The sequence below is a fragment of the Delphinapterus leucas genome, chromosome 12 (genome assembly GCF_059928025.1).
Source record: "Delphinapterus leucas isolate spDelLeu-1000000601 "Yukka" chromosome 12, BTC_Dleu_Yukka2, whole genome shotgun sequence".
NCBI classification, from domain to species: Eukaryota; Metazoa; Chordata; class Mammalia; order Artiodactyla; family Monodontidae; genus Delphinapterus; species Delphinapterus leucas.
In genome coordinates this window covers 84,429,370-84,442,771 of record NC_143140.1, presented here as the reverse complement: position 1 = coordinate 84,442,771, position 13,402 = coordinate 84,429,370, and the positions used below count along the sequence as shown (strand labels likewise).

General features: G+C 35.3%; 1 protein-coding gene across 9 annotated transcripts in view; it reads right to left on the bottom strand.

Moving 5' to 3' along the window:
* SCAF8 (SR-related CTD associated factor 8) overlaps positions 1–13,402 on the bottom strand; it is a 201,047-nt gene that overhangs the window by 114,652 nt on the left and 72,993 nt on the right. For 5 of the 9 annotated variants that reach the window (XR_016395260.1, XR_002642778.3, XR_016395261.1 and 2 more), the window contains 2 exons: positions 12,078–12,296; positions 9,387–10,854 (listed from right to left, as the gene is read on the bottom strand). Coding sequence is in view for 4 of the 9 variants with exons in the window: in XM_022559974.3 (XP_022415682.1) it covers positions 9,401–10,854; positions 12,078–12,296 (1,673 nt within the window). In the remaining 5 variants the exon portion in view is untranslated. Of the gene's footprint in view, positions 1–2,681; positions 10,855–12,077; positions 12,297–13,402 lie in introns of those variants that run through there. The other 4 variants (XM_089922180.1, XM_022560022.3, XM_022559960.3 and 1 more) reach the window with 3 other exon arrangements.

The following is a 13,402-nucleotide window of genomic DNA, read 5'->3' as shown; positions in this document are numbered from 1 at the left end:
CTTGTGGGATCCTAGCTCCCCGACCAGGGATCGAGCCCTCACCCTCAACAGTGAAAGCGTGGAGTCCTAACTACTGGACCGCCAGGGAAGTCCCAACAACTTTCTTTTTAGTATGAGTGTATTTATGAGAAAAGTATAAATCTTTTTTTTTTCATTTTAATCGAATCAGCCTTTTTCAAGTCCCATGGAAAAATCTCTACTCTTAAAACTTGAGTTCCTACTTTGCTGAATAAGAAAGTGAGGAATACTATGTTTTCACCATTAAATCGTTACTATCTGGACATATTTGGACAATTAATAAAAGGAAGGAAGCCGTCTAATTGTTCTTCCTGAAATGAGATCACAGCCATCTCTTTACTGCCAGCAAGCCAGGTACGCCAGCAGGCTTGCCACTAGCCTAACAAATCAAACTCCCGTTTAAAGACTGGTACTGAGGACCAGAAACACAAATACAGCTCGAATAACTAAGTAAGCTGTAGAGGTAGAAAAAAAAACTTCAGAGCTTTGAAGTTCTAAGAACATATAACTCCATCCCATCCCCTCTCCCTACCCCCTGATGTGAGGTTGTTAATATTCAAATCTGCATAAATTATCCCTTAATTATTTGCAATTAATATACAACAGTGATTTGCATGCCCCCAAAGTCTCTATTAGCCACTTTGGACAATTATAACGATAGTGAACACCCAGGTATACTACACGTCAGGCAGTGTTCTAAGTGCTCTGGTGCTCTTCAAATGAAAATCAGGAGAATTCTCCATTCAAATTTCTACAAAAGTTATAGGGGACTTTGTTAAAACACCTATTTAGTAAAGACCTATATTTTTATACAACTTGGATTCAGTCAGCTACAAAGCCATTTTTCACTCAAAGATTTTGCTGGACAATTGTATGAAAAAATAGAGAGATACATTAAGGTTATGCTACTAGATAAATAAAAATAGTGAACAAATTGTTAATTTATTTGGTAAATGAAAAACCTATTTCTAACAAACCACTAAAACAGCAAAATGATAGTTATATCACTTGCTTAACAGGAAATTTTAATGAGCAGACAAAACAAATGCTAATATACTATAAAAAAGAAACAACAGAAATGAAATGGAAAGACACATTGCATATTTTCAGTGTAGCTGTATTTAATGAAGTCCAAAAAACCTTCACTTTTAAAAGTCAGCATGAATTTTTTTAAGTGCAAGAATAATTTTCAGTAAATAGATTCTTTGCTACATAATGCCAATACTTTTGGATTTTCTTTGCCGATTTGTTAGTTGAAGTATTACTAAAAAACATAAAAGTACGGGCGTTACAAATTCATCTTAAAAGCTAGGCAGTGGCTATCGTATTTAACAATTTGCAATACTTGTATGAAGGTTGTAAATTTGTTTATAACACCCAAAGTAATTTACAAATGGAATTCTATAAAGATGTGTTTCATCACTCTAAAATGTGACTATCTTTCCCCCCTGTATGTGTGTTTTAAACTGTTCCAAGTGTATTTACTTAGATCTTAAATAGTTACAGAATCCAGTCATAGGTTGTTATGAAATGTGTCCTCCAAAAACATATGTTTAAGTCCCAACTTCCAGTACCACAGAATGTGACCTTATTTGGAAACAGGGTCATTATAATTAGTCAAGATGAGGTCATGCTGGAGTAGGGTGGGCCCCTAATCCAATAAAACTGGTGTGCTTTCAAGAAGAAAATTTAGATACAGACAAGCACAGAAGGAAGATGATGTGAAGACACAAGATGGAAAACAGCCATGTGATGACACAGGCAGAGGCTGAAGTGACATATCTACAAGCCAAGAACAAGGATTGCTGAGAACTTCCAGAAGTTGGGAAGAGGCAAGAAAGGATTCTCCTCTAGAGCCTTCAGAGAGAATGGCCCTGCCAACACCTTGATTTCAGACTTCTAGCCTCTAGAACTATGAGAAATTAAGTTTCTGTTGTTCTAAGCCACCCACTTTTTGGTATGTTGTTACAGCAGCTCTATGAAATTAGTTATACAGACCATATATTATAATTAGAATCTACCTGTCCAAAAGAGCATTTTTTAAAACTAAGGCATAGCTTTGAAGTCAGCAAACCCAGGGTTCAAACACCTATGCAAATCAAAGGCTGTGTGACCATGGATTTGAGTTTGCTTATTTGTAAAGAAGGGAAAATGAATCCTACCAGTGTATTTCTGAAGATAAATTATATAGAATGTCAATGACACAGAGGTTAAAAATTTTCTCTGTCCACTCTCAAACCCCTCTCCCTGTAATGAGAATGTATTTTAACATATGGTCAGACACTATTTGGCTAACAATTCAGAAAGTAATATGATAAAAAGAGGACTAATTCAAATATTATTAAATAAATTTTATAAAAAACACTGTCCTAAATGAAGCCCTGATAGCGTTACTACTTAGAAATCTCTAAATCTTTACCCTGGGTATGACCACAGTGCTATGTGGTGTGCTGTTTTTCAGAACCTTCTAAGAAGGTAAATGCTACCCTATCTAAAAAGGCTAGTTTCAATAACCAGAGAAGGTCAATTCTTAAACAAGTTATCTTTTATACTTTCATAGGTTATTTATTTAATACAAGTCTTCTGATTTTACTAATATTCTTACTAATGTGTAAACTGACCCAAGTTCAGTAATAAACACAAGACTCATGTCATTAAAAAGCGACTGTTCAAATGCAAGAACTTTTTATTTCATGTAATAATAACATAAGCAAATAATAATTAACTTTGGCAAGATTAGTAGAAATAGAAGTATAACTCACAAATATGATAGGCATGTTCCCCTGATGTGTGGATTAGGCAGTAATACGGCCACAATGTTTAGAATCATCTGTCCAAAGACTTTGGAAAAGGTGATCAAAGGCCAGCACCATGACATGCTGTGGATTAAACCTCATATGAACCTAAGTTTAGTGACTTGAAGAAAGCCTAGAATCAGGTTATATATTCTAATAAAGTAAAATAACTGTAAATTATTCACTACTACCAAAGACAACAGCTAACCTCCAGACTGCTTGAATTCAAGTGGTGAATAACGACTAACATTGAATGCTTACTATGTGTAAAGATAACTTTATATATTTCATTTATTTCAAGCCACGGAATATTCCTAATATATGAGTTTTATACACAAGAAAACTGAGTACTAAATTATGGCTAAATATACAGTGTATAACCGCCACATTTTAGAAAGGAGCTGCCAAAGCCACAAAAGTATAAATTTGGAAGCTATCACTGGCTCTGCTTTACAAGTATTAAAACATTTTAAAGAATAAAAAAGTTTTGAAATTTTATTTAATTCCTGGGAAAAGGTGTTTTCAAAAAGAAATCTTATTTAATATCAATGCAACACAAACCTGCCTCCAAAGTAGCAAGTTATTTAGAAAGTTAACAATATTATGCTATGGTATCACTTTAAGAAAAAAAACATATCCTGAAAGTAGAATCTAAGAAAATGAAGCTGAACTGAATGTTCAGACACTGGAAAAGAAGACAGCCCCAAGTACACCTGTACCAGTGAAAACGTTAAGTTCAGTGTTGCACTGCAGCCTTACCCTATAAGGATAAGCCTGGTACGCATGTTATGTTTTTCCGCACAAATTTATTTGCCTTTTCTAAAGAGAAGAGGAACTAATAGTTGGTCAACCTCTGCCACATGTGCCTGGCACTTTATTAAGTGGTACATGTTAATTTTTTAATCTGACAGGCCTGGGTTTCAATCTTTGCTCAAATATTTACAAGTGGTGAGATCTCAGGATATTAAATCCGTGACTCAGGTTTCTCTTAGTAAGAGATATTAAAGCAACAACTACCTCACAGGACTGTCAATGAGAATTATATTATGCAGGTAATAAAATCATCCCAGTTCTTGTCACACAGTATATGCCTATTAAATATTAGCTAATATTATCATCAATTAAAAAAAAAAAGCAGCCCTGCAGGCCAGCTTTTAAGAAATGATGCTTCAAGGTGCAGTAACTTGTCCGAAGACATATATTTAGAAATGTTAGTTTTGAAAACCCAAAGGCAATAAAACCTACGCTCTCTTAAAAAGTGTTCCAATATTGTTAGTCTTTCCCTCTGTTCCTCCTGCTTCCTCAGCTGGTCTTTTACAGAAGAGAAAACTTATTTCATTGGCTCAAGGTACTTAAATGCTGGAAACGACCTTAGAAATCACTAAGCAAAGGAGTAGCAAATTGCTTTCAACAGACAAATCCAACTGATAGCCTCTGCCTGGAATGATAGGTCAAAAAGGAGGCTGGGAGGTGTTGTGATGAGAATTCTGAGAAAGGCAGAAAAATAAGATAAAACAGTGACAGCCGCCCACGGGCTGAGTGATAGTGGTGGGAGGTGGGAGGACAGACAACACAGGTCAACCAAGTGCTACATTCTGCCACTGCTGTGCGAGCTTAATATGCTCATTAAACTAACTCATTTAATTCTCACTAAACTCAGGGCTCAAGGTCACAAGTTCCAGGCGCACGCACTCTCTACCACCTACTGGGCTCTACATAAGCATGCCCTCAGCTTCCTTCGCTACAGGTCACCCTACTATCCAAAGCATCTCACATTTCTCATACAATATAAAGTTAGCCCATTAGCACTATTCTACCCCTTGATATACTACACATATTTTACAGATTACTTAGAATATCTGTTCTATATCTTGACTAGAACAAGGCAGGGTAATTCTAAGTACATATGAGGTGAACAGCCCCCTGGGGGAAAAAAAAAGATCTAAGTAGAGGGGAAGAAAAATGTCTGAGCAAAGCTCATGCCAAAATAAACCACTGACTTGCATTAGTCTTTGATGTGCAACCCACTTCTAAGTAGTCCTACTAGTAACATTACTCCTAATCCCTGATAAGCTTAATGCTTGCAGTTTTGGTCCCAAAGGGACCCTTTTTATAATCAAAGCATTTAATTACATGTTACATCTAGTAAATTTTTCTTTGAGGTATCCAATAACAAAGTTTCACCTGGGTCAAAAATACTTCCAACAAAACCATCTGTGTCATCCTTCCGTCCCTTTCTTGCTATAATAATTCATTTTTAAAAATTAACGCTTGAATTTAAAACATCTGTGATGGACTTCTCTACTTTTTATTCACCCTCCAATACCAATTACCACAATTAACTGTATACTTTATTGAAACACTAAAAATAATTTTGTATCACTATTTTAAAAAAAAATGTAAAAAAATCTCAAGTGTATGGTACATTAAATATTTGCATATTTTAACGTATCTAAAGTGGTGATATGTGGAAGGTATGTGTGTGTGTGTTGGTGTATGAACATGAATATCTCCCCAGGAGATTCTGTATTAGTAAGTCTGTGGTGACCACCCCCACCCCATATTTTCAAAAAGCTCCACAGGTGATTCTTCTGTCACACATTTCCTGGCTGAGAACCACAGAGAAAGTGTATTTCATATAGCTTTCAATACACATGCCCTCATTTAAAGTATGCCCCCAAAGAAAACAATCTGTGCCATTAATTTTAAATTCTAGTTCTAGAAAGTTTTGCTGGATCAAGGTATCTTGTTTTTAATCTCCCATTAAAAAGTATAGCAACCTGACTTTTTTTTTTCAGAAGTAGAAAATAAAATTTTTAGAGCCTACAACTTAAGTTAATTTAAAAGATGGTTCCTATAAAACCACAGCATCATCAATTAAGCAAACATTTATAATTCTCTGCCACACCAATATTTATGATTTCTCACATAATTTTATTTTGCCTATATTAAAAATGAATATACACTTGCTCTCCTCTTCATTATGTAAAATATTTAAAGAGTAAAATGTTAATGCTTTTTTTCTTTGAAAGAGTTAAAAGCCCTTAAAACATTTTATTAATATAGCACCCAATAATAACGATGAAGGCACATAAGGTACAACAAAATTATTTTTAATCAAATGTTAAATTTTTTTTCATTAAATGTTGTGCCCATCTAAAATATATACAATGACAAAAAAAATCAGAATTTTTCTAAATCACTTACTGAGTAAGGGAATATATATATATATGGAGTGTGTATGTATATATATATATATATATATATATATATATAATCTCAAAGAAATACCATATTTCTTTGATCCTAAGACACATTTTACATTTTGACATTTCTGAATTACAAATGTGTCTTATAAATCGCTGGCATGTCATATTGGAAGCATTTAAAAATTTCTGAATGGTGCGTCTTACAATCAATGATACCTTAGATCTGATGAACTAGTGTTTATAAAAAAATACTTTTTCAAATTAAAAGAGGTAACTTTCTTTTTAAATGTAACAAAACTGTCCCATTCCCAAAACAACCCCAAATTTGTGAAGAATGGCCAATAAATTTGGTGAAGCAACTAAATTACCAGAACAAAAGCAACTGCTCTGTTAAGAATGTAATAGTTTAAATAATAAACAAATTGTATTAATTAAATATTATATGAAGTCATTTCCAGAGTTTTAAACAAATAATTTTATACTATTCCATCTTCCAATGCTTTCTAAGTATTCTGCACAGCCTACACATTGAAATAAAATTAAAATAAAGGAACATTCCACCTATGATATGCTGTAGATAAAGACTACCTTGCTTTAAAATAAGTTTCTATCTACAATATAAAATGATCACGGTACAGTATATGCATTCATGCTAAGAACAGAAGCCAATGTTTAATGAAATGTTTAAACACAAAAAAAATTTAGAAATTAATGTCTATTACCGCTGCAGTCTACTAATACCACACTAAGTCCTATCATTCTCTCTCTAAAATATCACAAATCAAAACACTATGCGACCTCCTGTCTAATGTAATTATTGCCTGCAGCACTTCAACTGTTTTATTAAAGTATTTAGGTACTCCTTGCATATTTCTAACTGCTAGCATTCTAGTGACAGCAGTACTGTGATCAAAAGCGTCAAAAATGTGATAGGTCTTATGTCAAACTTAGCAAAGTAAGACAATTAACTTTTCTCTCCACCATTTAAAAAAAAAATAGTGAACGTAAATATCAATTTTGGAAATTCAGTATGAAGATGAATAATATCCTTTCACTCAAACATTACACAACAATACAAGGATAAAGTGAGCCTAACTACACATAATTATTTTTCAGCTGTTTTAATTAAGCGTGTCACACATTTCCAAGATGGGTTTCTAGGAGGCAGTACTGACAACTGATTAGGTAACTTCCACCATCAGAATCATCAACCAGTGCAATACTTGTACACATTTTATTTTCAAGTTTGCACCTGAAGGCCCAAGGGTGATAAAAAACTTGGGATCAAAAGTCACTGAAAAGTCTCACTTTCTTTTTTATTGCTACTTAACCCAAGTGAATGTCACTTAAGTTTGATAATGACAAATGTAACTAAAGTAGTTTGAGAGAAATCCCAGTTAATGTAATTTCCTTAAGGACAAGGCTAAATCTTTCCAGAATATTAAAACTTTGTACCAATGTCACAGTTTTTCCCATTACCCCAAGGAAATGATCTGAAACCAATTCGAAATTATTGGACTGAATTCAATTACCCTAGAAATAAACACCAAACTCCCCCTCTCGTCCACTTTTCCAAAAAAACAAAATAAATAACGTACTATTTCTATTTCAGAACCTACAAGAAGAAAAGACTTTATTTTTGGTGAGAATCCTTAAAGATCTATAGAGCATCAGAGGGAAGCAAAAAGCACCCAACGTTCAATGGCTGGTGTACTCCATCATTTCTTCTGGTACGGGGTGGGGTGGGGGGCTTGACAAATGTAACTTAAGAATTTTAGGTAAATAGAACAAATGAGAAATTACTGGAATAGGAGACAAAGCAACTGTTCATGGGACCAAATGAAAGCCATCATTAGAAACGGAAAAACACCAATGGTTTTATATATATGTGTATATATGTAAAACCCAAAGGAGAAACAAACAGCAAATAAATGAAAAAGCAAAAGCAAAAACATAATAATAATAAATAAAACAGGAAACTTATCCCCAACTTTTCTGCTACTCAGTTTACCTTGGAGGCTAATCTGAACAGCATTATGCAGAGCCTACAAAACACATGACGGACACATTGTTTCTGGTATACAAGTTAATGTTTTAAAATCCACCGACACTACTCTACATTTTGTGCAACTGAGAAATTCACTTCAGGCAAGTGACCAGTAAGTACTTCAGTATAAGCACTATCTATGCAGAATAGCAAATAGTGTGAAACAAAGCAATGCAAGCATTTACGTGGAATTCAGCTTGATGCTAAATCTGGCTTCATGCTTAACTGTATTCAAAGAGAACGGCCAAACTGCCAATGTATTTCTTTACAATATTTCTTATTTTACCATCATAAAGGCTAAGAGCTGTAACTATGAGCAATGTCAATTAGCCAAATTTCTCTTATTTTCTATCCAGTTTTAAAGAATATTTTATTATCTAAGCTACCAACTTTCTATTTTTCTCTGTATGTGCATGAAAATAGACGTACAGAGAAAGAAAACTCTACGTATGACTTATGCAATAAATATACACAGATATTACACACATACTAATGAGACTGCATGATTTTTATATCAAAGTACATGCTTTTTTCAACCACATGGTTCTTTGTTGTTGTTATTACGAGTTAATAGAAAAATTCTGCAACAACTAAGCACATGCTGCTAATGATCCATGGTTTTAAGAATCTGTAGGTTAAAAAAATACAATTCCTAGAACACTGTTATCAAACAAATAAGTTTTATTGGCATCTAAAAACAAAATTCACCCAACATTGAAACGTACTTTAATATTTATGTTGTTTTCTTTTTTTCTTTTTTCTTTTTTACTCACTGCAGTATGAGGAACAAATCACAAACACTTACTTTGGAGAAACAGAGACCATAGTGTAGATTTTACAAAATCACTTTTTAAAATCTCTGTATTGTGCTCCTCAAATATCTAGAGCCAGTCTTTGCATAAAATATCACAGCTTTGTCTATTACCTTAAAATTCTGCAGCAGCCTAAAGATATGGATAAGATATACCACCGTTTGCTATTTTGAAATATATCTATTACCATATCCAACCTAATGGTAGTATCTAAAAAATTCTTTCTTCCATAGGAAGTCTCTGACAAGCTGTTATTCATTTCCTTGAAGTTAAAAGAATCTGGGGGCAACATTTATATTTTATCAGAAAAATAAAAAAATGTTTACCTACCATGTTCATATTAAGAACAATGTCTATACAAGTCAGTTGTACAATTATTTTAAGAGAAAGGTGAACATGAACATCAGATTAACTTAATTCTGGCAGACAAAAGTGAACAACTATGGTCCAGTCAGCCATTAATCTATTACAGAGAGATGACAACTTTACAAAATGTATCTTTTACCTACTGAGTGATGATTATGTCCCCTCAGTTTCTGTGCTTTCTACCACTGGTTCACTCTCTATATCAGCAACTGTGTCACTCTTCTCCTTGTTTATTTCACTTGAAGATGTCAGTTTTTCATAAAGTTCAGGATCACTCTGCGCTGGTAAAGGTGGTGGCTGAGCATGTCTCTCGGTATTTTCACCATTAACCTGAGGCACATTATCACCTTTTCGTTGAGAAGTGGCCCCTTCAAAAAAATCAAAAACCCGAGCATGAGGAGGGGGGACCCAGGTGTTTTGAATTCTATCTCGTCCAAAACGACTTCCATTAATTTCTCTGCAGAAATCAAAATCTCTGTCATCCCTATCCCTTTGCCTCTCCCAGGGTCTTCTGCGGTCATCAAAATCTCTGTGAACTTCTTGTCCAAATCCTCTGTTCCAAGGACCACTTCTAGGATCAAACCGATAGTTTCCAGACCGAAATCTACCTCTTTCTTCATGTAAGCCTTTTGGACCACCATAGACAGGCAGAACCCGATGCTCTCTCTCGTCAAAATCTCTATGCCCCCAGGGCTTCTCTGGAGTAAAGCCAAAGTGGTCTCTTCGACCAAGATGATCTATGCCTGGCCTCACAAGATTCTCTCTAATATCTACAGGAGGTCGTCCAAAATGATCTCTACCGTCTAATGGAGGCCTTCCAGGACCTTCTCTTGGATCCACAGGCCGTCCAACCACATCCCTAACATCCACCGGGGGAGGTCTACTAATGGTTTCCCTGGTTTCTATGGGAGGAAACCGGTAATCTCTATCTCCTTCCTGTTGAATGTTATCATTCCCAAGTGGTATCCTTTTTTCTGGATTAGCAACATTGTCTACACTTTGTCTTCCAGGAACTAGAAAAGGTCTTTCAGGTGGACTAAAAATATCTCCTGGAGCAAAAGGACCACGGGGTGGTGGATGAAGAGCTGAATCAAGCACCGCTGGGGGAGGGAGTCCCCGCTGAGGTGGAATTCCAGGCTGCATTAAAGGGAATCTTGGTCCAGGTGTCTGTGGTATTAGTCCTGGACGAATGTCTAACATTGGCATTGCAGGCATCCTTTGATTAGAAAGATTTAAAGGGGGTAAATTTTGAGGCCCAGCTGGTGGCTGTGTTCCCAAAAGTCCAGAAGTATTTGGAACACTGGGTGGCTGTACTCCCATAAGTCCGGAATTGTTAGGTATATTTGGGGGTAGCATGCCCAGAAGTCCAGAACTACTTGACACACTTGGTGGCTGTATTCCCAAAATTCCAGAGTTATTTAGAATATTTGGTGGCTGGGCTCCAATAATACCAGAACTATTGGAAACATTAGATGGCCGGACTCCAAGAATTTCATTATTACTTGATACATTTGGTCTTTGGACTCCCAGAATTCCAGAATTGTTCGTCACATTTGGCGGCTGTCCTCCTAAAATCGCAGAGCCACCTGAAACATCATTTGGAATCACTAAAATGGAAAGAAGAAAAATAACACAAACAATCATTCTGGTGTGAAAAGGAAACTATGTTTATAATTATTAATGCTATAAGTTCCAGCAGTTAGTTTAATCAGCTACTTGTATCCCCCCAAGAATCCACAGGTACACTAGATATTAAAAAATTAAAGCTAAAATTAATACCATACGTAGTGAAATTTAATATTAAAACGTAAGTGGGGCTGCTACCTAAAATCTTTATATGAAATCTTTTTAAGTTAAATAAAAATATCAGGTTTTATATTGATTCTCCACCTTTAACAAAAGTCTTTCTAAAGTACGAACAATTCTTAATATACTAACAGTGGTGCCATAAAAAAAGGACTTTGGTTCTGAAGATCCTAGGGGCAGGACAGGAATAAAGACACAGACGTAGAGAATGGACTTGAGGACACCGGGAGGGGGAAGGGTTAGCTGGGACGAAGTGAGAGAGTGGCATGGACATACACTACTGAATGTAGAACAGGTAGCTTAGTGGGAAGCAGCCACATAGCCCAGGGAGATCAGCTCGGTGCTTTGTGACCACCTAGAGGGGTGGGATAGGGAGGGTGGGAGGGAGACGCAAGAGGGAGGAGATATGGGGATATATGTATACGTATAGCTGATTCACTTTGTTATAAAGCAGAAACTAACACACCATTGTAAAGCAATTATACTCCAAGACGTCAAAGAAAAAAAAAAAAAGATGTATAGTGTAGCCAAAAGAACACTGAGCTTGCAGGTTTAAAAAATCTAAAAAAGAGAGTTTAATTCCTGGCTCTGCTACTTAAAGCCTGTGTGTGGCAACATGCAAGTAAATAAACTACTTTACGGTTGCAGGAAGAAAAAAAAAAAGGACTCGCTGCTTTCGAAACTATATTTATCTTCTAGACCTAGCTGGATATCTGGTAGTAGTTACTTATAACTAATACTTGTTTGTTTTAGTCTTTCTGTAAGTATACATATTTTGTGCAATCTTATTTTGATAACACATTAAAACAGTTCCAATAGGCCAAAAACAGGAGGAGAAGGAGTCTTAACGGAAAGGTGTCAAAATCTATACTATCCTGAAGAGAATGCCAAATTTGTTTTTAACAGGAATTTTAGGAGATAAATGTTTTACACATTCATGGCACCTAAGAATTAAACACCAATATAGAGAAGTAGTGATTATGATTTAGCTATGTATCTCTGGGGATTTCTTTTTTCTTTTTACCTGATCTGGTGTTTTCACCAGAAGAAATCTGGTGGTCTATAAGATGAGGTACTTTTTCTTCAGGCTCTGCTTGTTTAGTTGGAGGATTAAAAACACTTCCAGCTGGCAGAGTGGAAGTAGCAAGACTGCTGGCAACAGAACCACCTGGCAAAACAAGGCTACCAAATCCAACATCTTTCACAGTTTCTGGAGTCATAGATAATGGCGGCTGCACTAAAGCTGTTTAAAGAAGGAGAATATATATTTCAGATTTAATTAGCTAATCAATTCATATGCTAGGTAAAAATATTAAGTATGACCAACACTGGTCTTGCCAAAGTTTTAAATGACTTCCTATCCTCTTTCCCCAATTATGTGGTAAGACTGCTCAGTTAACATGACATATGTGAATTCTCTTCTGGTCCCTTTATTTCATTTATAATGAAAACTAACTTCTGGCAGCTTGAGTGTTTCACTTAATGGCATCTCTGTATCACCTAGCACATTATATAATAACTGATGCTCAAAATGACAAATGAGTCATCCTGAAGAAGCTAAATTATATTTAGAAAGCTTCATTTTTTAAAAATAGGGAAAAACAACAATTTTTAGAAATATTTTCAAGAGAAATGTTTAGTAAAATAAGGATCCATACTTAAGAACAAAATCCCAGCAATTAAAAAAAAAATCATAATTTTTCAAGGATGCCAGTTATGGGAGTATCTAAATATAGAGAAATGATTGGCGAAAACCAACAAATATGAGAGTGAAAATCTGCCCAGTCCCGCTGAATCTGTAAGTACGAGGGTCTTTACATTCACTACCTTTTGTCAAATGAGGCAGGAAACTCATCAGGTGAGAACTACACATAAAAAGGTAAAACCATTTCCTTTTTATAAAGATATAAAAAAGGCATAAAGAACGGGTAGAAAAACTCTTCTGTATATGTCACCTATATGTTAAAAAACTAAGCTAGAGGAGTATAAAAATCACACACAGAATTTCTAGTCCAATTTATTTCACAACACTACTAAATCATGTACTTTGGGATTTTAGAAACTTTTATCCTCACATTTAACTCTGGACTACCTAGACAAACTGTTAGCACAGAAAAGAGCTGTAAAATTGGGATAAAAATCAACCGGGATCGTGTATGGGAATTATGAGAATTAGATAAGACAGTGTGAACAATTAGGGAAGCAGCTGGCACACAGTGGTGTTTCTCCTTCTCCTTTAATTGACCCCCGGTTTTCCAAAATGAACAGTGTAAGGAGAAACAACTGGGAGGGAGGCTCTAAGTAAGGTGAGTCTCTGTGAATGGTGAATTCAGAAACAGCTTCTGAACA